The 27,170-nt window shown below is 38.2% G+C and overlaps 1 protein-coding gene across 1 annotated transcript; it reads right to left on the reverse strand.

The window, feature by feature from the left end:
• Positions 1 to 609: 609 nt before the first annotated feature.
• ANKEF1 (ankyrin repeat and EF-hand domain containing 1) lies at positions 610 to 26,444 on the reverse strand. Its single transcript, XM_001116097.5, has 10 exons — positions 26,071 to 26,444; positions 22,747 to 23,136; positions 17,960 to 18,159; positions 16,735 to 16,884; positions 15,583 to 15,706; positions 10,728 to 11,550; positions 9,028 to 9,254; positions 7,643 to 7,806; positions 6,331 to 6,468; positions 610 to 5,425 (listed from the first exon to the last, which is right to left on the reverse strand). Exons 2-10 carry the CDS (start codon positions 23,090 to 23,092, stop codon positions 5,267 to 5,269), a joined length of 2,331 nt encoding a protein of 776 aa, XP_001116097.2. The 5' UTR covers positions 23,093 to 23,136; positions 26,071 to 26,444; the 3' UTR covers positions 610 to 5,266.
• Positions 26,445 to 27,170: the final 726 nt, after the last annotated feature.

The following is a 27,170-nucleotide window of genomic DNA, read 5'->3' on the forward strand; positions in this document are numbered from 1 at the left end:
AGTCTTACCCAGTTCACTGAAGTGTAAGTTTAAAGATAAGTGCGTGTGTCCCCTTTCCTGTGCTATGCACACAGTTACAGCTTCTGCATGCTTTCTAGCCAATAGTTCTACCATGACCTTTGCAGACTTGCCCTCGAGCACTGAAACAGCCTCCCCCGTACACCCTCAAGCCTGCAGCTACTGGCTGATACAGGAACCCGGAAGCCCAGCTCCTTGCCTGTGTGCTACAGCTCCCCACAGGCTACTCAGAAGCTGTGGCTTCATCTGAAAGCGCACCCTTGTTTGTCTCCTTTCATTTCCCTGTCCTGTTTCATACCTCTCACACCACACTGCTCTCCCCTGGGAGCCCTTCCTTCACACATTATTTGCTCCTGAATTCTTGGCTCCGTGTCTTCTGAGAGAATCTTAATGCAATGCACAAAAAGGCATAAAGAGGCAAATACTAAGAAACTCACTTTGGTATTATGGACTTTGGTGTTAACTTGTGTTCTTTCTTTTTTTAAAAAAAATTGTTAATTCCAAAGTAATACATGTACATTGAAAAAAAAAAACAAAACAGAAAATACAGGTAAGCCAAAATAAAACAATAAAGGTCAGATAACTCATAAAGACCCAGCAAAATTACTATTTATGTACATGTTGCACATTTGCAAGTCTGATATCATACTACTTATAATGTAGGTACTTTTCATGCAACATTTACAGTCTTTTTATGCCAGTAAGATTTACTCTACAAAATTTTCGTTACGCTCATATGGACTTCAGTACTATAACTTTGGGCAGCAGGTAGCGGGCGCAAGCTCCCTGTGATGCCGATGCTGCTGGCCCATGGACCACTCTTTGAATAGCACTGTGACTCTGCTATGTTTGGGTTTAGCATTAAACTCCAAATAAACTCAGTTAATTGTGTGACTGTTCCCCTCACACAATTCCCCTTTAAACATGTTGAGCCATTAAAATGAATACAAACACTCCGTATGTGGGGAAAGAGAGTTAATAGGACCTAACATTAATGCTTACTCTCAGTTTATATTTGCAAGTGGCTGAAGGTGATCCCAGGACACCACTATATATCAAACTGACATTTTAAAAATGTTGTACTCACTAGAGTGAAAACAGAAAGTTATCGCCTCTGAAAATCTGCAGTTGCAAATTCATTTTCCCTGTTCCTGAACAAAGCTAAAGGCGGGCATTTTCCCTCACATTCAAGAAATAAAGAGTCCTCTGATTGTTTTAGAAAACAAAATGTATTTTTATCAGGAGCCAACTTGAAGGGTTTTCCACTAGTTAAATCAGGGACAATTTGAGCATGAAAATTAATAATGAGAGTAAAGGATCACATAGGGGAGGATTAAATTTTCCTCTACCTTCTTAGGTTCAATGCCTGGAGCCTGTGAATTAAACTGACAAAAGGCATTTTAACAGGAGAAAAAAAGTTTGTGCATGCAAGGCATATACACTTGGGAGAACTCAGTGATGAGTAACTCAAAGGGATAGTTAAATTTGGTGGCTTATAATCATCTTGATACGCAAAGGGGAGAGGGAGAAGACATTTATGTAAGAACAATGACTTTTTAAAAAGATACATGAGTTTTCAGGTGAACAGGAGATAAAAAATTATGTGATAATGTTTATCTATGCAGGTATAAATGGTCCTTAAATTTCCTTCGGGGCCATAAAACACTTCTGGAGAAGGGATTTGGGGTAGGATTACTTGTGTTCTAGAAGTAGATCAAACCTGAAGAGGAATTTATGGCAGCCTTATTTCCTAGAAGTTACTGCTTGTAGTCAGATAAGCAAAGGTCTGAGAAGGCTTTTTTTTTTTTTCCCCCTGCATATGGTATGTTAAATCTCAAATGTCTTTGGCTTGAAATAATCTTTATACCAACTCTGGAGTTCTGAGTTGGTCCCCACACATATATAATTCCCGTTAAATAAAAAAGGAATGCATGAGTCTATACCGATTTGAGTACATAAATTAATAAGGAAGAAAAGAAAGCTCTGGCCAACAGCAAAAGGCCAAGTAAGAAATGGAAAGAATGATAAAATGTAGAAGTTATTTTATGGCAACTGTCACTGTGATAATTATTTCAGGCAAGAATCATCCATGGATGCTAAAATTAGTAGGTGAAAGTGTGAAAGTAGAAGGAAATTTCCATAGTTTCAAAGTATCTATCCATCAGATATTCATTAAGTACAAGGAAAACTACTAGAGAGTTACTGGCACCAACTCTCCTTGAAGTCAAAAATCCATGTATAAGTTTTGCCTCCTCAAAAACTTAGATACTAATAGCTTACTACTGACCAAAAGCCTTACCCATAGCATAATCAGTCAACTAACATGTATTTTGTATGTTATAAAATACTGTATTCTTACAATAAAGTAAGCATGAGAAAAGGCAACAATTGAACTCAACACAATAGCAACAGGAGGTGGCTATGAAATTATTACAGTTGTACAGTATGTACTACAGTTAATTTTATGCAGTTATGGCCGGGCGTGGTGACTCAAGCCTGTAATCCTAGCACTTTGGGAGGCCGAGACGGGCGGATCACGAGGTCAGGAGATCGAGACCATCCTGGCTAACATGGTGAAACCCCGTCTCTACTAAAAAATACAAAAAACTAGCCGGGTGAGGTGGCGGGCGCCTGTAGTCCCAGCTACTCGGGAGGCTGAGACAGGAGAATGGCGTGAACCCGGGAGGCGGAGCTTGCAGTGAGCTGAGATCTGGCCACTGCACTCCAGCCTGGGCTACAGAGTGAGACTCCGTTTCAAAAAAAAAAAAAATTTTATGCAGTTATGATTTATTACTGCAACTTTACTTTTATTGACATTTCTCTCAACTGCAAATGCAGTTAAAGTTTACATCGTGTATCAACATCACGTGCCTCCTGATATGATGTACTGAGAAGGGTGCAATGATGTCTGCAGCATTGCTGCCCCAAAAGCATCACCTGAATCTATTCTTGAAGACATATAAGACAAACCAAAGTTGAGAGACATTTTACAAGATAACGGCCTTGTGTTCTTCTTATATACTGTCATAAACAAAGAAGTAAACAAACAAAAACAGGCTGTTCTAAACTAAAAGAGACCAAAGAGATGGGACAAGTGAACGTATTTCATTACCTGGGAGTGCAAAGGAAAGTATTGAGATAAATAGAAAAATCTGAATGAGGTCTATAGATGAAATAGTTCATTTAAGTGTTAATTTCCTTATTTTGCCAATGATAACATTGTTATGCAAAAGAACATCGTGATTTCAGGAAATACACAATGAAATATTTAAAACATCACGTCTTCAACTGACACACAAATACAAATATACATCATGCAAAGAACGTCATGTCTTTATCATGTCTTCAACTGACACATAAATAGTTCGGGAAAAAAATGAAACATACACACACATGTATGTAGAGGGAGAAAGAGATAAAGCAAATGTGGTAAGTGGTTAATGTTTAGGTAATCTGGGTAAAGGGCATATAAGAATTCTTTGTCAATTATTGCAACTTTTCCATAAATATAAAATTATGTCAAAACAAAAAGAAAAGAGAAACAAAAAACCAAACCAAAACCTTACAAAACAGACAAAATTTAGTTGTAACAGCAAATCTCTAGGCTCCAAATGACAACGCTTGTAAGCAACTCCTGTTCAGGTCTGTCTCCTTCAGAGGGGTGGGCCTGGTTACACGCTTCACTCTCTCTCTTCCCTTCTCCTCCCTGACTGGCTCCTGTGAAAGGTCCCTCTCCAAGATTGGAAAGAGAGGGAGGAGGTTAGAGGAAAGGGGTTTAATCCATATGTGACTGACAGAGCTGTAATCTGGAATTGGTGCCTTCTGGTAAGGCAGATTCTAAAGTGGTTTCTTTCTGTCAATGAGACATTGGATATTTTTGGAGCTCCTGTTCAGTACCCACTGCATTTCCTGGTGTGAATAATGCCTCAGCTAGCTTTTTACTCCAGAGTACACCTCCAGAGATGGTCAGTTTTATGTCTCAACTTGGCTAGGTTATAGCACCCAGTAACTCAATCAAATACTAATCTTAGGTGTTGTGGTGAAGGAATTGTGTACATGCAAGCAACTTTTACAATTCGTTGACTTCATGTAAAGGAGATTGTCTTAGATAATCTAGGTGAAACTGATCCCATCAGTCACTTTAACAACAGTTGAAATTTTGACAATTGTAATCTGGTTAGGTAAATGGATGCCTTTTATTTTAGGAAAGACATACTGAAGTATTTAGGTATATGAACAAAACTGAGGTTTCCATGATGAAGAAGAAATTCCACTTGTGGACTTCAGGGACAGCTCCTGCATGTTTCAAGCCTGCACTTCCTGATAGCCTACCCTATAAATTTAGCACTTGACCATCTGGTGCCCAAAATTATGTAAACCAATTATTTGCAATAAATCTTATCTATCTATCTATCTATCTATCTATCTATCTATCTATCTATCATCTATATATCTGTCTATCTGTCTTTCTAGCTAGCTAGCTACCTAGCTATCAGGTTGGAGCAAAAGTAACTGCAGTTTTTGCTGCAATTACAGGTCATGGCAAAAACCTCAATTACTTTTGCACCAACCGAATATCTATCTATTTAGGGCTAGGGCTATCTATCTAGGGTTAGGGTTTTTAACAGCTAGGGCTGTTAAAAGTGTATTCAACCCAAGGTATCTAATGCACACAGTTTATAATGGCATGTGAGAAATAAGCTCCTTCCTTAAAAGATTAAATATTACTTCTTTTTCCAAAACCTAAATTGTTTTCATCAATTTCCACTAGAAAAGTATCTTCAATAAACAGGCTGAGTACAGTAGCTCATGCCTATAATCCCAGCACTTTGGACGGCCAAGTTGGGAGGATTGCTTGAACTCAAGAGTTCGAGACCAGCTGGGGCAATATAGTGAGACTCTGTCTCTATTTAATGAGAAAAAGAGACAATTAAAAAAATAATAAGCATGATGATGCAGACCTGGTAAATCTTTTGACAGCAATGTTTATAACCCACATGCCATGTACTTCACTACATTCATAAAGGGGCTTGGGGATTTATCCAGAATGACATACCATTCATTTCAAAATCACATACATCTTTTCTCTAGACAGCTCAGAATATTTATAGTTGTTAAAGCAAAACGAAACATTTGGTAAGAAGTTCTTGGTGTATGGATTGCTTTGGCTTTGATGGAAATATCTACTTTCTCCAAAGATTGGTCCCTGGGCCTCAAAGCATTTACCCCCAGAAGTAACTGCTACAACTTAGGTCTTCAAGGCAGCTTCCAGTGCTCGAGCTTTCTCTGTGATGTTCTTCTGAAAAGGCATCATAAAATCTTCGAAGTCCACCTCATGCGTAAACCTCTCTCGCCGTAGTTCCCTCTTCCTGATCAGCTCTGCTGTTGTGGCTTCAGGACTCCAAATCTTAAAAAGAAAAATAGCCATGCCCAAGCAGGTATGAGTATGACAGCCAGTAAATATGCTAATATCCAGACAATTTTCAATACACAGTTTTAACTTAAAAGCTTGTTTATAGTTTTAACTTAAAACTATTAAATTTACTTTTAGATGTGTTTTAACTTCTCCCCCCGCCATATGACAGTAATGGTTACATGAGCATCACTGTTTTTGATGATGACTGTCTAGACAACTAATGTCGGAAATGTTCTTCAGTTACTTCTCTGGCCAGTTATTCTCAGACCAGCTGCTGTTCGTTTTTCAGGATGCCAAAACAGGGAAGCAAAGAAATTAGAATATCATTGAGGTTTACTACTTATATGTCTCATGTAGAAGTCAAAATTATTTTTTTAATAGAAGGCGAGGGGAGCTGCTTGCTCAGCCTGGTTGGACAGCCAATGGAAAGACAGCTCTTTTCTCCAAAATATGTCTCCACCTCTTTAGTTGCGGACATTTTCGGAAGCTACTGAATAAATCCAGTCTTGATTTATACGAAACTCCTGCATGAGCTGGTAGTAGTAAGTACAAAGAAGGGTTGGGTCTGAGAAGTACCAAAAAAAAAAAAAAAGTATCCTTAGGAGTTAGAGATTAAACAGCTGCAGAACATGCCATTGATTCAGAAAGACTTCAACCTTTCAAGAAAAATGTAAATCTCAATACAGAAATAGTAATAGCAAGAGAACCAGATGCCGGGAGCTATTAGTTGGGCATACTGAGTTGAAAGTAGCAGAACCTGTCAAAAGAACATTCACAAATAGTAACTATGAAAGATAAACTGTGCAGATTTGTTTGAATATTCTACATAAAAAGCTTTTGAAAAAATGACATTATGAGCTTCTACCACGCTATGAAGATCTTTTCAAAGCACTTACCCTCCGTGGAATAAATGTGATATCCACTTTCTTAGTATAACCACTGGTAATCAATGAATTGAGATGAACCACATTATCCTTCCGTACTTTCTTTCCCTCTGATGTGGTTGGTACACCATAAATTGATGACAGTGGTTCCTGGAAACAAGGCCAAAAAAATTATAAATTGTAAAAATCTATATTGACTTTCTAACATTATTTGCTGTTTCATATCTTACTCTGAAGCCAGAAAAAAACCTAAAAATGCTACTGTGCAATTATAACTTGAGATAAAATAGTATATTATTATAACTTTGGGGATGGGGAGAGATAGTTTGCCTTGTTTAACTTTAATTAGAAGTATTGGTAGACGATCACATAAGTCTTCGAGATACCCATCCTTGATCTGTGGCCTACTAAAATGATAATGGAAGAATTTTAGTTGACTGATCCTCCTTCACCTTCTGCCATCCTAACATCCTCCATGTTTATAACTCTGCTGTCTGTCTATAATCCCTTCATCCTATCTACTCCCTACCACCTACATTTCCCCAACCCTTTCCAATTTGATTACACTAAAACTTTTCCTTCTTGACTTTCATCTCTTGTCCTGTGTCTCCAGTAAATCTGCTTCCTTAAAAAAAGCTTCCAACCTAGAGACACACTTAGGGGTTTCCTGCTAATGGTAAAGTCTTGATGTCTCAGTAACTCATATGGGCAATAACTTCAACCTTCTGCTGCACTTTAGACGTTCCAAATCACTCCCAATTACCAGAAATGCTGAAAACCTTCTACAATCATTTTGTGGGATATTCTAGTGGCAATGGCTCCACATCCCAGAATTCAGTGGTATTCATTAAAATTCCTTGGTGGAGGTGGCAGGTGGGAGGAAGGGGATCTGATGGGCAATGAAAGGGGATATGGTGGCAATGAGACCAAAATGAAGAAAAATCATGCTTTACTTCATTCCTCATAACGGTTAGCCTCCTTTCCTATTTGGACCATCTCATCAAATCTGTATAATTCAGGACCAAATATATACAAATCCAATACCAGTTTTGCTTTTCTTTTTCAACATTCCAATTGTATTTGGCTGAACCCATTTGATTTTTGTATGGATTTTCTTTGCAGTGAGTACTTTTTAGGCTCTTCAGTGATAATAATTTTATCATATATTTCTTTAAAAGTACTACATAATAATGGTATTGAAAGTATGCACTGCATATTATCTTGCCCATGTTGTATAACAGTATGTAAATAGTGCTTCTGCCTTCCCCAAAACAGATTTTTAAAGAGTTCCAGTTACTAATGGGTAGTCAACCTTTTTTCTTACCTCTTCTTTCTTAATTTCAGGGCCTTCAGTCTTCAGTATAGGAGGTGTCTTGCCTTTTAGTTTTTGATTTTCTGCTGGTTTTGGCAAGTTATCTAGCTTTTCTTTAATCATACCAATTATTCTATAATCAGCATATGCCTTTGCAACGTCCATGGCAGTATGCCCTGTTGAAACATAAACATAAATTCAGAGTGACTATAAACACATTAATGATTAACCATGTAGAAAAATATCTCAGCACATCAGCTCTAAGCCTGCCCTAATAAGGGTGATTCCTAAAGCAAGTTGTATATATACAAGGGAAGTTCACAGAGCTAGATCAGATATTCTCTATGGTGGTCCCAGCTTTAAAATCCCATGATTTATAGTGCCATCTAAATACATAAAACTATTTTTTCCTTCTTTTTTTTTTTTACTATGTTTCTTAAAGAGTGATAGGAAACATTATATTACATTTTAAATATCAAATTGATTGCTTTCTCCCCACATTGTGCAAATTTCCTTCTATGTGATAGATAATTTTACATTATCTTCCCCTTTCCTTGATGTAAGGAGGGAAATTCCAAAAGGTCTGGGGGCCACAGGTGCTCCAGGCAGATGGCTGGGCAATATGTTACCTACAATATCATCAGGCAGGACAGGTGCAGTAGTACCTGTGACTCAGAGGCAGCCTGAACCAACCAGAGGTACGATGCTCACTCAGTCAAAGGAAGTAGTGGCTTCCAAGGTAGGAAAATGATACTTCCAAACAAGGAGCTCAAATATATTCAAATGATTTTTTAATTTTTCCTGTATGGTATTTACGATACAAGGTAGGTCGTGTGTTTACTTCCTAGAGTCAGGGAAGCCTCAATTCAGGAATTACTTTGTCCAGCTTTAAGAGAAATCTAAAGTCTATAGAGTATGCAATTGTTAGTAATTAACAGCCATAACAGTGTAATAACTCAGTGTGTCATCTGCAAACTGGTGCAAGTCCACAAACTAATAGTTACTGATCCATAATGAAGTAACTACAGAAACTAAGTGTTTACAAATGTTTATAGCAACTTAATATAATTTTCTGTCATTAAAATTTAAATATTAAAAACAAAGGTTTGGCCTTCCATTTTTTTCATTTTATTTTTCTAATAAATCATTTTTATTATGTTTTACAAAAGTATTTCAGTCCATGAAAGATTGCAAACATAAAGAATTGGCCCTCCAACACCAATGAGTGGAGAAGCACTTGGTAGAAGACAAACTTCCATAACATTTAACTCAGGCTTGTGTTTGCACCAGGAACACAGTGGACAATGCAAGCCTACGAGAATAGAATCAGAAGGGGCTTAGGATCTAACATAAATTCTCCTTTTCTAACCCTAATCATCAATAAAATGAACACATACCTTTTCTATTTTCCAGCTGGAATTTAGCACCAATATCAAGTAGGTATTTTACAGTATCCAGTCTGCAGCTTTCAATGGCTCTATTTAAAGGAGTTGAGTTGTTGATTGAAACTGCGTCTATGAAAGCTCCAGATTCAACAAGAAGCTCAACAATGTCTTGTTGGCCTGCATGGCATGCAAAATGAAGTGGAGTCCACAGAAAATTATCTGTTGCATTAACATTAGCTCTGTAAAATAAGATAGATGAACAAGCTAAAAATACTGGTTTTCCAATGACTGGACACTAAAAATGCAAAATAAAATTTCATAGAGTTCTATCAAGTTGCTAAATTGTAAACTCTGTGCCATAATTTTCCTTCAAACCTCTTTGTTCTGCATTATTTGGCAGTCTTAACTTTCTTTGTGTATATCTACATTAAAAAGCACTTTTGATTCTAGGGATTACGATTTTGCAAAGGTTAAAATCAAGGAAAATTATAAAACTAGATCCAATGAAGATAAAAGCTGACAGGACATATAAAAGTTATATTATTTCATTTTGTGACTACTTTCTCTGCATGTAATACATTTTTAAATGAAACTTCATTATTAAAATTCTAAATATTACCATGTATTATTTAAAATTTTAGTCCTTTTTAGAAATTCACTGTCCAGAAGTTCATATTCTCATTAGTTGCTCTCTTGGTAATATACAAATTTGAATCTTTCTTTAACATTAAAGTACTAATAAGATTAGTACTTTATTTCTCAAGTATGAAATTACTGTGTTAACAAGAGCTTTACATATTTGAACTCATTTAATCTTCAACTAATCTTGTGGCATGAGTTCCACTACAGTCTCATTACGTACATGATAGAACTGAGGCACAAAAATATTAAGAAACTCACCCAGGTTACACAACTATGGTAGAAGAAGGAATTAAACCTAAGTGACTGTTGTAGTCTAAAAAGTTAAGTATTATAAAAATGTCATGATTTGATATTTTAAAGATATTTACATGACCAAGGAAAAGGCTGCCCCACACTGGAGGAGGGCAGCAGGTTTGGGGACCAAAACATGTTGTTATAGCCACCATTCCACTTGTTTGAAGTTGTTGAGATCCTCAAATAGAGGCAGATTAAAAAAGTGACTCTACACCATCTAGGTGAGACTGTGAGACAGGACTGAGCTGTGCTGCCACTGACAGAAGGCCAGTAACAATCAGAAGACTCTGTTTACCCCGAGTAAACACTTACTGGCCTTCACTTCGTGCATAATTGCTATTGGCAAAATATCTTTGTGCACACACAATCCTATGCTCCCATTATCCTGGCTTCCCATATAAAATCTATAGGCTTAATTAATCTATTACAGGCTTTAATAAATGGGCTAGGAATCTAACATAAATCTAACATAAATTCTCCTTTTCTAACCCTAGCCGTCAATAATATGAACACATACCTTTTATAGGGCATTTTATAGACTTTAATAAAGCATATAATAAATCAGCATTTTAATAAAGCATTCCTTAATAACATTCTTTAATGAAGCCTATAATTTATTAAGTGTTAATAAAAGGTTTTTATACATTAAAGCCTTAACTTATTAGAGACTTTAATAAAGTAGCACTTTTCTATATTACAAAATTCTGTCGTCCCTTCACTTCCTTGAAATGTGAAGACTCATGAAAATTTAAGCCACACGCGACTGAGACACATACCCTTTTTCAAGAAGAAACTTGACCGCATCTATGTTCCCACTTGCACACGCCGTCATTAGCGGAGTTTTGTAATAATTATCCTTCATATCCACAGGTATTCCTGATTCAAAGGCCTTTTTCAGAGAAGCCAGATCCCCTGCTTTGGTGATAATATTAATGTTTGAAAATACTTTCTCTGAATCATCAATGTACCAAGCAGAGTCATCCTGAATAGGATGTTCTGGGGGATGATCTCTGTTAAACCGGCTGCTATCAGTGACATTCCTGTAGGTCTCAATCATGTAATACGGTGGCCCACCATCCTGCCGGCGTGGAAACACGTACTCAGGAATGACGCAAATCGGAAGGGGTAAGACAAATTTCCCTCTCTTTCCTTTTTTGCCCATCCCTTTTTTCTTTTTCTTAGGTCCATAAGATCCTAATACAAAAGACTTGTTTAAATATCTGGTTCCTTTAAAGAATTCATTAATATTGACCCCTCCTCCCCGAGTTTTCTCATGAAGTTGAGCGATGGCAGTCAGCTGTTCTGAGCTCGCATACTCTTGCCTTTCCTCCAACACCATCACGAAGTCATTCTTGCTGATGGTCCCATCACCCCTGTCTAAAACCGAAAAGGCTTCCCGGAGGAAAGCCTCACGTTCTACGGACCAATCGTGCAGTCTAAGGGCCCACAGTGGATTTGGATTTTTGGCTCCCGGCCTGGCTAGTCTATTGGCGATTCTCTCTGCTCGGCGTATTTCTTTGCTTGCTGCTTTGAAGCCGCCTTCCTTAGCCACAGCCCTGGGCGTTTTATGATCTAAATTCTTCCATTTCAGGTCACATCCTAAAACATAAAGCATCATAATTACGAATGGTGCCAAGGCATTTGCATGGCTAATAAGTGACATTCATCCAACTGTTCTCTTAATTTCTCATGATTAGTTAAAAAAAAAAGTGTCCCCAAATTATATGTATATAGAGATGTGCACATTTTGCTGTTATAATTCCAAAATTGAGCTGTGATTTTTTTTTTTTTTTTTTCTGTGAGCATCACTTTGGTGAATTCTGAAGAAGATAAGTTTACAATTTACAATAGGATTAGAACATTGATCCCTAGAGATATTTGAAACACATACCATATTGGTACACTTGCTCAGGGGACTTCAGGCCAACAGGAAAAGAGCAAGGACACATTTGAATTTGGAAAGAAGCTGGATTCAAACAGCTTACCTAGGACCTTGTGAACTCAGATCTGAACCTGAAAAGCAGCAGAATACCTGCTTCCTTTTGAATGATTTAAACTATAAATCTGTGTATAATCTTAAAGTATTTTTTTTCCGTATTCTTCATTAAATAATGTCATTTATAGTAATCTGCTGTTTTGTGGTATGGCCATGTGGACAACCTTCACAGTGGAAAATGTAATTTGTAATTAAATCTGAGGAGTTCAGCATTATATTTATGTGCAAGTTAGATATTAAAATTCATTTTCCTTTTTGGTCCTTATTTAACAAAATGATGAGACCAACATTAGTTGTAAATATTCACCAAAGAAAGAAACTTTTCTGAACATGTTAGGGAATCCATTTAGTGCTACCAAAAAGACTGTGTTGTCTATAATAAGTGTATGTATAAGTAAGACTTTGAAGAAGCAGTCAGACAATGTTTTTCAAGATTAATACTTTCCTTAGTATTGTCAAAAATTAAAATTTTACAAGATGGGTAAAAAAATAGAAACAATGAATAAGACCTACTATTTAATAGCACAACAGGGTGACTATAATCAATAATAATTGTACGTTTTTAAATAGCTAAAAGAGTGTAATTGGATTATTTGTAACACAAAGAATAAATGCTTGAGGGGATGCTTACCCCATTCTAGAGGATGTGATTATTAAGTATTGTATGCCTATATCAAAACATTTAACATACTCTACAAATATATACACTTCTATCAAAAAAATAAAAATTAAAAAAAGGAAAATAAATCTATTTTACTACACACACACATAAATCTATTTTAATACACACACACACACTTTTTATACTAAGACTGGTAATTTTACCAGTAGTAGAAAAACTAAAAAAGGCTATTGGGATAATAAAGGTTCCACAATTTCTATATTGGATAGTTATAAGAACAGTGACTCTATAGTGTAATTCCATAGCATAGTAATTCCATAGTGCAATTCCATACTAATTCTGATATGCTGTTTTTATTTAGCTATTTATTTTGCTTACTCAGGGTGTCGGGGGGTTTTGATTCCACCTCTCAAGCCACTTCTTCTGTGTTCACCCAGCACTAAGGACCAAAGGATTTTCATCCTGCTTTAGCTTACCCTCTGCAGCTTCCAGCTTAATCCTAGTTAGAAACTTCCATGTGTATAAAAGACTCCAACACCCCACTTAAAAGAGCTAAAGGCAGTTTTCCTGTCCTTTTGACTTGGAGCTTTCTGTCTCCTCCTTTATGATTAGTAAATAAAGATCTGTTCATTCCCTGTGAGATTTATGCTCCTCTGTGGTAAAGATGTTCAACTTCCAGCTGGCTGGTGCTGCAGAATCAGGGAGTTGAGGGCCCAGGAAGAGGAGGAGGAGGACTCCCTGAGCTCCTTTCCTCTGCCCTTGGATGTGGCTCTCACATGCTTACAGGGAGTTGTCAATTGCCCCAGCAGGGGGAGGAGGGGGCGAAAGAGGACTATCATGAGGAAATGTGAGAAACGTATCCAGCCAGCACAAATGCTTTACAATTAAGTACAGACAGAAGACACTAAACCCAGGGAGGTTATTCAGAAACAAGCATTTGATCGCTAAGGGTTTCTTGCTGCTCTGATTGCCTGAGATGTAAGATTCTAAAGGTGAAAATGTAACTGACAACACTTCTGCTGCGAAACTGGGTCACCCACATAGGATCTGGTGACGTGTTTATATTTCCGAACACACACAGAACTCAGAACATTTTCAAATATTAGCTTTAAAATAACCTTATGATTGATTCTTCTAGGAAAACAGATCTTTTCTGCATCACTGAATTAGGCCTTTTTGCATGACCCAGGCTCTGGTTCTTGGTTTCTCAACGTACTTTCTGTGACTTTATTCCAGGAATACATAAATGATAGAGTATGTGTGATATTTGTCCCAATAAGAAATAAGTCAACACATTAAAGTTAAAGAAATTTGTCTCAACCTGAGTGGATCTTTAGTTTTTAGAAATACATAATGTTGGCTGGGCGCGGTGGCTCAAACCTGTAATCCTAGCACTTTGGGAGGCCGAGATGGGCGGATCACAAGGTCAGGAGATCGAGACCATCCTGGCTAACATGATGAAACCCCGTCTCTACTAAAAAATACAAAAAAACTAGCCGGGTGAGGTGGCGGGGGCCTGTAGTCCCAGCTACTCGAGAGGCTGAGGCAGGAGAATGGCGTGAACCCGGGAGGCGGAGCTTGCAGTGAGCCGAGATCCGGCCACTGCACTCCAGCCTGGGCGACAGAGCGAGACTCCGTCTTTAAAACAAAAATAATAATAATGCATAATGTTACATCTGAAATGTCAGAATAAACTACTACTAGAGACAGATCTCTCAAACAATTAAGGCAGTTTGAGAGAACCAAAATTGCATTTGATATATTTTTTCCTCATTTGCTAAAAGGGTTTATCACACTGGGGACATAGGGAAAGTATACATTTATACAAGTAAAAATGGATAGTTATTATGCTATTATAGTTATGTGGGCATGTTCGTTTTATCTATAATTTTAGTGACTTCTAAAATTTTGTGTCTATATGGAAGACAGAAAAATAAAACACTTTCTTTGCTCTATTATAGAGTTGTTGGACTTTAAGTTTTTGCCTATATCTCATAAACTAGAAAAAATATATACAGTTCTGTAAAATGCAGTTCTAACAGAGTTAAAAATCTTTTAATGTGCGTTTAATTAGTAAGTAACAAAAATTAATTCATATCCTTAAATATAATTAACTAATATTTTCATTTTAAGAAACTCATTAAGCTATATATGATATAGTTCATATTTCTAAATTAGTATTTAAAAGCTACAGGAAAATCTAAAATTAAAAATTCTGCTTACATTTCAAATTTTCCACGAAAATTTTTATTTCATGTTTTTCCCCAAATTATTTTCCCCATAACTGCAAATTATCCAGAAAAATTATCTTTGCATTTGACACATGGAATATTTTTAAAAATAAACTAATTAAAAATTCAAATGAAAGCAAATGGTTTTCAGTGTGTGTCCTTTTTTAGACTGATGTTGGCATTTTTAAAATAAGAAACTTAATCAACTGTACGTTTTTTGTTGTTGTTTGTTTTTTGAGACACAGGCTGGAGTGCAGTGGCATGATCTTGGTTCACTACAATCTTTGCCTCCCAGGTTCAAGTGATTCTTGTGTCTCAGTCTCCCAAGTAACTGGGATTACAGGAGCCATCACCACGCCTGGCTAATTTTCTTTTCTCATTGTTAGTAGAGGTGGGGTTTTGCCTTGTTGACCAGGCTGGTCTTGAACTCCTGACCTCAAGTGATCCACCTGCCTCAGCCTCCCAAAGTGCTGGGATTACAGGCATGAGCCACCATATCCTGCCCTCAACCGTAAGTATTTTAATAATTAGCTGGTTCAGGAACAATCCCCTTTAGGTTTTTAACAATAAGTTAAAATTTTTGGAGAAACAGGTTTTCGTCATTAATACCAGATTCATGATTTAACAGAGAAATAATTTTCAATTTTCTTTCTACATATGAGTGAGGTTTTGCTATAGGAAAAAAATAAGCCACTGACAAGTGATAGGCCCAAATTCTCCGCTTATCTATGACCTGGGTAAATAAAAAATACTTTAAGCACAAAATTGCTAGACAATTTTACCTCGCTGAGCTATATATTTACAGCAATCTGCAAAACCACCCATGGCAGCGTAATGAAGTGGTGTGTTCCCACTTAAAGAAATCAGCCCCACGTCTCCATTGTAGGCAAAAAGAAGCTTCAATATCTGTAAAATAAATAGCGGATATTGTGGAGGAATAGGAATGTACATCTACTAACTAAAGACTGACAGCTAGACCGGCGCTATCCAGTACATTATCAATTAGCCACGTATGATTTTGAAAATCCAAATTGAAATGAACTAAACTGAATATATTTAAGTTTCATTTGTTTGTTTCACTAGCCACACTTAGAGTACTCAAAAGCCACGTGGCCATTGTGTTGTACTGTGTTGTATAGCACAAAAATAGAATATGTCCAGCAGCACCAAAAGTTCTATTAAATGGCGTTGATCTAGAACATAGAAAACTCTATGCTTAGAGGGGGCACTACCATTTTTGTTAGTGTAGGTAATTTAAGAAAGTATCAGAGCATGGAAAACAGCATCCAGGAGGAAAATTCTTTACCAAATATGGTTTCTATCTTTGTGTATACTTTTATTGCAGGGAAAATAGTGATATAAATGAAGATAACTATGTTAAAACTCAAAGAAAATTGAGTAAAGAAATTTCAGATGGAATTCAGAATTTTAAAAAATAGTGTTAATTTTTATTTTGTTTCTGCAATGTTACTGTATCAGTGAGATATTCTTTGCTGTATGTTTAGGTAATCAGAATACTTGAGTTTAAAATTCAGGTATATCATTATCTAATACACACAAACACCACGGAGATAAGAATATGAGGGCATTGTTCTCCCATAATTAGATCATCATAGTTTGAAGATTCTAGTATGTAATGAAGGCATAAAATACAGCAGTCCCAGCTGGCAGAAGTTTTAAATTGTTATCACTGAGTGTACAGAAAAATATTATGAATAACATTAAATAAGTAAATTAGCAAACACATAAAACTAAAGAGATAAAGGCCTTTAAAAATATAATTTTAGAATTATTTGGGGAAATCAAGATGAAAACAACATAAGTAACTCAGAAAAATGTCTGCCTTAGTGTAATCTATATGACATATAAAAAATTTGAGAAAAAGGACAGAAAAGTTTTAGCAACTAATTTTAAAGCAAAGAATAGATTATTACATCGAAAAAGCCTCCTTTAGCAGCAAAATGAGCAGCATGATGCCTGTCGTTGTCAAATGTATTCACTTCACCTCCTCTTTCCAGTATGCCTCGAACTAATTCCACTACCCCTTCTCTTGACGCTTCCATTAAAGCTGTGCGGCCTGTGGACTGGATATGAAATGGATGAGATGCTGTTTATGTCCATCATATTAAATAGCAGAATCAGTACAAATACAACCTGAATCCATTTGACCTTAGCCTTACACTTACAAGTTTAGTTCTCTACATTTTTCTTAGTTTCATGTAACAAAGAGGAAAAATTAAGCAAGTACAATGGGTCAGTACCCAAAACGTAGAATTCTAAAATCAAAGTCAAGACCACACTGCATGCCCCTGTGAGAATATCATGCTAAAAATGTATTTCTTGCAAATAAAGCAGAATAAAATGGGAGAAAAAGAGATAAAATATCAATACCTAATATAAAATTAGGTCATAGGTGTTTTCTAATGAGAAGAAAATCAATGTTTAGTGTCAAGAAAAGGCAATTACAAGAAAACTCGAAATTAGCCAAATAAGGAGAGCGAACAAAATTGATAAAAGAAACCACAGAACTAGGCTGGGCGTGCCTGTAATCCCAGCGCTTTGGAATGCAGAGGCAGGCAGATCACTTGAGGCCAAGAATTCGAAATCAGGTTGGCCAACATGGTGAAACCCTGTCTCTACTAAAAATACAAAAAATAATTAGCAGGGCGTGGTCGTGTGTACCTGTAATCCCAGCTACTCGGGAGGCTGAGGCAGGAGAATTGCTTGAACCTGGGAGGCAGAGGTTGCAGTGAGCCAGATTGGACCACTGCACTCCAACCTGGGCAACAGAGTAAGACCCTGTCTCCAAAAAAAAAAAAAAAAAAAAAAAAAAAGGAAAAGAAAAGAAACGGCAGAACTATATTTTTTTTTTTCTAAGAGGATAAATCCTACTAGGCATCAGCAATGCATTTTTTACTATTTCCTATAATGGTACCTTGACATTATGCATAATAAATACCAAATTTCCAAACATAATTAGGAAACAGACTGCAGAATCACAGCAATATGAAGATAATAAAAGTATAGCATCTTCAAGTATTTTGAATCAAAATGAACAGTCTATCAGCTAACAGGATAATGTCATCATATTTAAATGCAAAGATTATACTATGCTGTAATTGAAACAAGAAATATTTGTAATCACAAGAATAGCCATACTGAGTTGATTGCATTGGGATTGGCTCCTTTTTCCAAAAATACCAGGCACACATCTTTAACATCATGTGCATCTTCACAAGCTCTAAGGAATATTGGCTTTCCTTCATAGGTAGAATTGTTGACATCTGCACCATGTTCAAGGGCAATCAGAGCACAGCGATAATGCCGCTTAGTTGGTAAAATGCAGTAAAACAAAACACCTGCAGAGAAATAAAATCCCCAGAGAGTATTTAATTAACATCTATACATATTTGACAGGAAGGAAAGTAAAATTATTAAAAATCATATTTAGCTAGTTAAAGGCATAGCTGTCTTGGTTTCCTCTCTGAAACCAACTAAAACACCAAGACAGAAAACAAAAAACAAAAAATCTTAATTCCTGACATAGTTAGCAAACTGTCACAACCACATGTGATAGGACCTGGCTTATGGAAGAATTGGAGTGCTGACAGGTGAACCCTGTTGACCCTGAGTATTTGGCATCTTGCAGTACGTACCCTGAGTGTCCCTTCTTGGAATGAGCAGGGCTATAGCTATGTGTGCCAAAGGGCTACTGGTAAGCCCCCAGATCCCCTCTAAAACTGCAGAATGGCAAAAGAGATGGCACTGGGTGATGAAATGTGTAGACTGACCATGTTTGTAAGAAGCAGGCTGTCGGTATAGCAGTAAAGAGATGAAAAATTAGATGGCAAGTGGCTCTGCCATTTTAGCAAATCATTTTGTTCTATTGGAGAAAGGAAAATGCGAAATCCCTACACCCAGGACCCGTAACATACAGGCTCTCAATATAATCCATGTCAAAAGCATACTGCACATCAGGGTTACTGTTATACACCCAGGGCAGAGTGTTGCTAAGAAAGTCCTAGGTAAATAACAATCAAACTCCAAACTGACTTTGTAATGGGTTCATTCCAAAAAGGGATTTCATTCAAAGAATAATCAAAAAAGAAACTACTATGCAACCTATTAAAAAAAATACTGCAAGGAAAAAAGAACCTGATAACGAAAGCCAAGCAAAAAGGGTACATACTAGAAAAGATATATCAGGAAAAATTACTAATTCATTTCCATGATAGCAAAGAAACTAAATATAACTTGTTCTAAAATAAAAGTGCAAAGAGAGACCTGAATCGTAAGATTAAAAGGGTACGTTGGGTCTCAGGAAAAGTTGATTAACAATAGTCAACAAGGTATGCCTAGGTAAAGCTAGGCAAAGAAAGTGTCTCATGAGAATCCAGGCAAAAATTCAACTAATCTATAAAGGAGAAAAGTCCAGCTGCCCTCAAAAACTTATCACAACAACATTCAATGCTGTAGTATAATTAAAGGATCTCTACACTATACCTTGGGATAAAAACCAGGGAACTTTTATACCCAATCAAGACTTTGTTCATATAAAAGCAACAGACATGTATAGTCTTAAGGATATAAGTAGTCAGGGACATAAGCCCAAAGAAGTGACTTAAACTACTTGATGGCAAAAGTGAGCTTTCCAACAGATCAATAGAGAATATGTGACTAAAAGAACAGTTATAAATACTGGATCTCTTTAGCCGCAGAACCAAAGCTAAGTCACCTTAGGAATTTTAGATAGAGAAAAATATACTGCAATTCATAATAATGTAAAAATAATATAATTTATCAAAAATTTGGAGGGAAGGGAAGGAAGGAGAAATAGTATAAGTATTTGATCTTCTCATCGTTTAGGGCTAAGACTGAGATATTGTTTAAAGCAGGTAAGGAGATAAAGTAAAAGGTACTTATTATTTAAAAGGGAATCATTGAAAGAACTAAGTAATTATAATTGACTATAAAATTGAGTGGTAGAAGGGAAGTAGCAGAAGTAAGAGGAAGGGTTATTGTACTAACCTTATCTAATTTGTACTATTGTACTAATCTTACTAATCAGAGTAAAGAATCAGTGAATACTGTTTAAGATGCTAACTCAATAAACAGGTTTAAGGATATATGAAGTATCAAGTTAACCGTTAAAATAACTAAAAACAGCCCATCAGTTTTAGAAAATACACTTATAAGCATATAAAGAAAAACACGCATATACAGCAAAGTAAAACAAATATATGGACCCTATGTGACAATACTTTCACATATTTTTATATATTAGATATATTTTGCCTTCACAATATAAAATAAATGATGTTTCTGAAGCCAAACCTATGGTAAATCTAGATGACTATAAATTGGATAAATTCCACCATTAAAATAAAAAATAAAATGTATATGAAAATCAGAACCTAAATATATTTTATATAAACCGATGTACCTAAAATAGGGTTACTCAGAACAGTTTAAAAAAAAAAAAAAAGAAAAGATGGTCAAGGATATTATTGAAAAGAGAAAGTCAAAGACAGAGCAAGACATAGAAGGTAAGAACAGACCAAAACAACAACAGCAACAACAAAACAACCTAAGCATAATACCCGAGGCGGCTGAATTCATTACAAAAGGCCCAGAGCCACTTATGAAATGAACATTTCATAATAATGGCATGTACAACACACAGTTGAACTGTATCTGGGCTGACTCTTTAAGCCACAAAGAACATGAATCAGCATTCCTAAACTGAAGGGAAAATAAGTTTGAAAAATATTGTACCTTATCATAGAACTGGCAGACTGCATTGAGGACTGAGGACACATTCCTATACATGAGAAAACCAGTGGAATGGGAATGGGTGCTATAAGGAACTATTAATAGCTTAACTTTTAAGGAGAATAATTCCACACTGTAATTAATTCCCTAAGACAACATACAAGAAAGAATGTGTTGGCGTAGAGCTTTACCATCTCCATATTCTGTAAAATTGTTCAAAGAGAAAGTGCAGCTTAGGCCTAGGGCATGTCTCACATCCTAAAGACCCGCTTAGCCATTGAAATGTTTAGTTATCCTTTAGAAATGATGTATAGTGAGTCAAACATGAGTCACTGGAAAATAGGACGTCAATGATAGAGAGGGTACTGGAGAATAAGCAAAGCAGTTTGGCCACTGGCAGCCAAACTGAGGGATGTGCAAGGTGAGTGAGGCTTGTTGATGTGGGGAAGAGACAATATACTCTGTACAATGGGCAGTACCTTGGGTCACGCAGAGTGAGGGCTGCAGGCAGTCATCCTAACAAGCTTATGTGTGAAACAAGATTTTACATTTGTTTCCTTTTATAGTTTCAGTTCTGCTCATGAGATTTGTTTCCCTTAGCCATATGCCTGTTGCATTTGCCGCAAGTATTTACTCGACCTTGTTTCCAATTTTACCTTGATTTTTTCAAAAAAATGTACACTTGGCTGGGCGCAGTGGCTCACGCCTGTAATCCCGGCCTTTTGGGAGGCCGAGGCGGGCAGATCACGAGGTCAGGAGATCAAGACCATCCTGGCTAACACGGTGAAACCCCATCTCTACTGAAAATACAAAAAAATTAGCTGGGCATGGTGACAGGCGCCTGTAGTCCCAGCTACTCGGGAGGCTGAGGCAGGAGAATGGTGGGAACCTGGGAGGCGGAGCTTGCAGTGAGCCAAGATCATGCCACTGCACTCCAGCCTGGGCAACAGAGCAAGACTCTGTCTCGAAATAAATAAATAAATAAATAAATAAATAAATAACACTTTTACATTGTTATGTTACAGAATTTCTTTTTTCTTTGTGATTTATATCTCTGTTTCAAACTCAGTAAGTTAAACTTTTCTCTATTGTAGTGTTTCCCAAAGGTTAGTCCACAAACCTCCAGGCATATAAGATGCCATTAAAAATATATATATATTTTGTGGTCAAATAAATATGGAAAATGTCACCATTTTTCAGCCAATAATGAGAAAGATACATGTCTAAAATGTGTCCCTAATGAATGCAACCGTGAAACCAATTTTGCCTGTAGTACTTCTCAACATCCTGGCAATTCAGTGGTCCACGGAACACCCTCTGTAGAATGGCATTCTATAGAGCTTTGAGAGGATACTGTTTTTTCAGGATTTACCATTTCAAAACACATTTGGCCCCTGAATTCATCTGAAGTTTATTTTGTTACATGGTACAATTAAATATGTAATTATCCCTTTTCTTTGTCCTCTTTTCTTCTAAGCAAGTAATCATATCAAACACCAAGTCTGGAGAGAGCTAGAAAAGTAGATTTTGCTCTTGTCAGTAAATATTCACATTATAAAATGAGATTCATTTCTGCACTGCAGGGCTGATGTTAATGACTTTGTATTTGTAGCGACTCAGGACAACTGCTTAAACCTACCAGTTTACATTGAGCTTATTGGTAATTATCTCAGTTATTTTTATGAGGCTGTGTCAATTCTTGCCTGAGCCTTAAGTTATTTGGGCAAGAAGTTCTCAGACCATTGTCTTGAGATGATGGGATTAAAGGTGTGGAAGTACAGCTCTTTCACCAGAATAATTGTCTGAAGTTTGAAGTTTTATTTCCAAATAAATTTTTAAATGATCCTAGAAAGTTGGAGTTTATGCCAGAATTGATTTTAGTCCTTTCAAGTTTCCAAGTGCAAGTCCTTCTTACATCAGACTTGCTATGGAGGGGGTCAAAATCCTTTTGGAGTCCTAGGTGTAGTACTGCCAGAAATTCTAAAATGTAAAAAAAGAATAAGAAATGCTCTATGAGGAGACAGTAGGTTTAGGTATAGGGGTGAGAATTTAGCCTTTCCCTTAAAACCATAAGTAATTCACTTCTAAAGTTGGAAAACAAAAAGAGTCCATGTTATTGCTTGCTGGCTACAAAGTGAGTTGCAATCTGCTGGGGAGAATGTTGGGATTTTTACCTTTTCCTTCATTATCAACTATAGTCATATCAGCCTTTGCCTTTGCTAATATTTCCATTGACAATTCATGGCCCAGTTCTGCAGCCCTCATTGTAGGAGTACAGCCCATTCGGTCTTGCACATCAGGGTGAGCACCAAGGTCAAGGAGAAAGCTGACCATATCAATATCATTGGAAACTGAGGCTAAGTGCAAAGCACTAAGTCCATTAATTGGGTCTGTATAATTGATTAGTTCAGGGTATCCAAGCTTGGTCAGCTTCTCTATCTGCTTCTTGTCTTTGTTCCGCACACATTGAAGGACTTTGTAGATCTGTAAGTTCTCAAGTCTCTTATCTACTAAAGCCATGCTTGACCAGCTCCTTGAAAATGCTTTCTGGACCAAGAGTAAAACTGAAGCAACAAAAAAGAAAAATAACCCAAAGTTAATTTTATCATCTTCATTTTGATTAAATAACAATATTTCGGACCTTCCTTAAGAACAGAGATTGTTTTTTATGAAATGTTCAGAAAATAGGATTTACACATAAATACCAAAAATATTCAGTGGGCATAAAGTTAAAACAGTTCAAAACAAATCTTCCATCATAATTAAAAATAGTTTGCCAGGTGGTTTTCTTATTATCCATTTAACCTTCCCTCCTCACCACACTTGCCCATTTTACCATGAAGAAGCTGAGGTTAACTAAATTGCCATGGTAAGGGTTCGAGTTCCCACCATCTAGCTACATGGTTTCATACCAGCACAATATAGAGATCATACAGGTTTTAATAGTTTTCAGGTGTTATAGAAACATACTTTTGAGGTGTTCATTATACACAGAAATCTACTGGGCTCTGTAACATATCAAAGATGTGATGAGTGATTCCTATGTCATCTTAGGTGGAAAAGATGTAGTTAAATGGCCGCAAGGCAACTGCAAATCTTCATAAACAATCCCCCTGTTAAATTGTGACGGGCATTCTAGTATGTAATTTTACCTCCCTGCATGGAGGTAAAATAATCTTTTGGATTGAGTAGCAGGCCATGCTAGGTATGCCCAGTTGGTTTTCTTTCTTCATTTCTTATGAAAAAAGAATCCCATTATCACATAGCGAATCCTATCCGGGTTGCTTGGATGGGGCTGTCCCTTCTGTTCCCTGCCAGAGGAAAGGGTCTGTGGCCTAGGCTTGGCCCATTTGAGGGAACCGTCCCTTTCTGGGTACACTGAAGCGCAAACATACGTGCATAAAAGACATCAACCAATCAGCAGCCCATCATCCAGAACTATGAGGGAAGACTACTCTGCTGAAGTTGTTAAGCAGTATGGTGTGGGGCTGGGGTTGCAGGTCGCTCTCTTAGGTGCCACAGAGAGAGTCCATGCTTGGAAGATGGAAAGAGACTGAGACTGATGGCATGAGTTGCAACATGGATTCCATGGTGCCAGAAACCATCTACCACTTTATGTGTAAATATATCGTCTACCCCCACGACCTTATTTTGGCATAAGCTAGTTAGCTGGGTTTCCAAAATTTGCAATGAAAAGATTCCAGCTTACTACAAAAGCTGAAACTATGCACCATTTTTCTCCATCACAAGTCTGCTCCCTCACCTACATTCTCTATGGCAGTCAGCTCTCTCCTTTAAACGTGTCTCTCTAGGCACCGCAACATCCCCATTGCCTGCTTCCATCTAACACCACTGCCCACTCCTTCTCAGTCTCCTTTGCTGACTCCTGTTTCAAGAAGGCTATGTTGGGTGCCCAGGGCTAGGTCCTCAAGACTCTTTTCTGACCTCACACACTTCCCTGGTGTCTCGTCCTATCCCATGACCCTCGACCCTCAGCCCAACTCGCGCACTGTCACCCAGGCTGGAGTGTAGTGGCGTGATCTCAGCTCACTGCAACCTCTGCCTCCCGGGTTCAGGCGATTCTCCTGCCTCAGCCTCCCGAGTAGCTGGGATTACAGGTGCCCACCACCACGCCTGGCTAATTTTTGTATTTTTAGTAGGCACACAGTTTCACCATGTTGGCCAGGCTGGTCTCGAACTCCTGACCTCAGGTAGTCCACCCGCCTCTGCCTCCCAAAGTGTTGGGACGACAGGTGTGAGCCACCGGGCCAGGCCTCCTTTGCCTTTTAATCTGTTTATAACATGTGGTGGACTAGGGAACCAACTGAGGCTGCCTCAGAGTCATCCACTTGGACTTTGCTGCACGGCTTGGTGACATTCACCTCAGCTACTATTTATGGCTTGTTTTATTATTATCAGTCATATTCCGATTAGGTGCAGTGTCATCATACTGCATATGTATATGTGTCATCTACGGAATAGGGTGAGATGCTCCTACACAGGTAATGATTGGACTGAATCAATGCCCCTTGATTTGTGAAAATAGGGACTTCCAATCAGGGACTTCAACGTTGCCGCTGTTAGCATTCATCCCTAATGGAGAATTAATTAGCAGCTACAATGATGAATTCAATAGGTTCCATGGGTCAGTTTCCTGTGGACTGCCTCCCTCCCAGCTAAAGCCCCAAAGTGCTAGGGGAGAGGGCAGCATCCTGTGTAATGTACTTTACAATCAACTGCTAAGACTGACCAAGAGCTCACCCCACTGGAGGAAATCACACAAGTGTAGCCCTTGGGTCCTACGTTATAAATTGAGCAGCATATAGGATCCTCCACATATAAGCACACCTGCACTTTTCGCCAGCACGACCCTGGGCCACCTTAGACACATCTAACCATCTACCAAGGTAGTGGAATAGAGCAGAATGTCTTGACTTGAGGTCCATGTTCGGGGTCTGAATACTCGGAAATTACCCGAAAATCTGTGGGAATGTGCGTGTGTTCAGGTCATCTAACTCTCAAAGGGGGCTATGCGACAAGGGAGGATCATTAGAAAGAGGAATGGATGAAGACAAGCTTGGTACCGTGGAGAGAGTGTAGGGTTTGAGGTGGGGAAATCTGTTGTGATCCTCCCTTCCCTGTATCATTATTCACACAAACTAGTTGGATAAATATGGACAGGCTATCTACCTAGTTTGTACCTCAGTTCCTGAATCTGTGAACTGGGAATAGCAATGGTGCCCACTTTATGGGGTTGTGTGAAAAGGAAATGATATATAATCTTTGTAAAATATTTAGCAAAGTCCTTCAATGTAGGCTCCTTATGAATACAACAAACTTTTGTGGGTTTCAGCTCACCCACAGTGTAAGCGATAGTTTACATGTTGGGGGTTCTCTACTGTGCTTTCCACTTTTTAGTTCCCAGAAAAATCTGGAGAAGAGAGGAGTGGAGCGGGTAGAGATGTACTGTCAAAGCAAAGGCCAGGTGTCACGCTCACCTCTTAGTCGTCCGGGCGATCAGAAGCCAGGGATCTCTGGGCACCTATGCGCCTGGGCCTGCTGGGGCGACTGGGGAGCCTCCTGCTCTCTTCCTCTGATGGTCAGCGCTGGTCCAGCCGCGACCTTGGGCTCCCGGAGCCGGCGGAGGCGCCCAGGCGTGAATTGTGTCCCTTTGGTTAAGGCTGGAGAGCTGGCACGCGGGACAGCAGGACTGGGTGTGTATGTCCATGGGCCCCGGGTCCCCACAGGGCGAGCGCGCGAGCAGGTGAGCGCAGGGGACGGGGTGGGAGCCGCAGGGACAGGGCTGATTGTGAGCTTCGGCCACGCACGGGGCGGCTGCCGGGGCAACCACAGCGTGCGCGGTGGGGCGGGGCTCGCCTTCGCCTCCGCCTCCGCCACCGCCTCCGCCTCCGCCTCCGCCTCCGCCTCCGCCACCGCCCCCGCCACCGCCCCCGCCCCGCGCGCCTCATTTCGCCGCCAGGTGGCCGGCCTAGGCTGGATGGCGGAGCTGCGCTGGGCGTTCCAGTAACCCTCTATCCCAGGGGCGGAGCGCAGAATGCTGCGGTCTTCAGGATTCCGTCCTTCTCTCATCCTCTTCTCCTACCTCCTGCCCTGGGTCAGAATGTAATTTAGTTATAAAATTAAAGCTGCATATGATAATTAAAAAACGAAATCAAATATACAATAAAATAGTTTACAAAGTACAAATAAATGAAAAATACAATAAATTACACAATAAAGCTAAAAGTGAACTTTCAACTGCCACAGATTCTTGTAAATCTTCCCAGAAATTTTCTTTCCACATTCTAGGATGCATATATGCTTAAAAAATATTTATACACAAATGGAAGCAAATATGGAGATCATTTTATTTCAGGGCCTACAAATGCGCCGTAACACCCCCCTCTCTCCCTCCACACATACTTTTTGGCGGAAAATTCTGAAAGCTTTGGTTTCATTATGTGAATGTAAAACATATATATATGTGTCTATATATATATGCTTTTTAATGCAGTATGTAATTGCTTCCAATTAAAAACAGTAATTCCTTACACCAACCTACCCTATTCTACTCAGAGACCGTTTAAAAATGTTAAGA

This window comes from Macaca mulatta, chromosome 10 (assembly GCF_049350105.2).
Source record: "Macaca mulatta isolate MMU2019108-1 chromosome 10, T2T-MMU8v2.0, whole genome shotgun sequence".
Classification (NCBI taxonomy): Eukaryota; Metazoa; Chordata; class Mammalia; order Primates; family Cercopithecidae; genus Macaca; species Macaca mulatta.

Bases quoted from the DNA above. Each gene is read 5' to 3' on its own strand.
- ANKEF1 (XM_001116097.5), bottom strand. From the start codon at position 23,092: ATGGCTTTAGTAGATAAGAGACTTGAGAACTTACAGATCTACAAAGTC. The intron at 16,885-17,959 runs GTATGGCTATTC...TTTCATATCCAG, and splicing joins ATCCCAATGCAATCAACTCA to TCCACAGGCCGCACAGCTTT. The intron at 7,807-9,027 runs GTATGTGTTCAT...ATGTTTCAACAG, and splicing joins CCAGCTGGAAAATAGAAAAG to GGCATACTGCCATGGACGTT.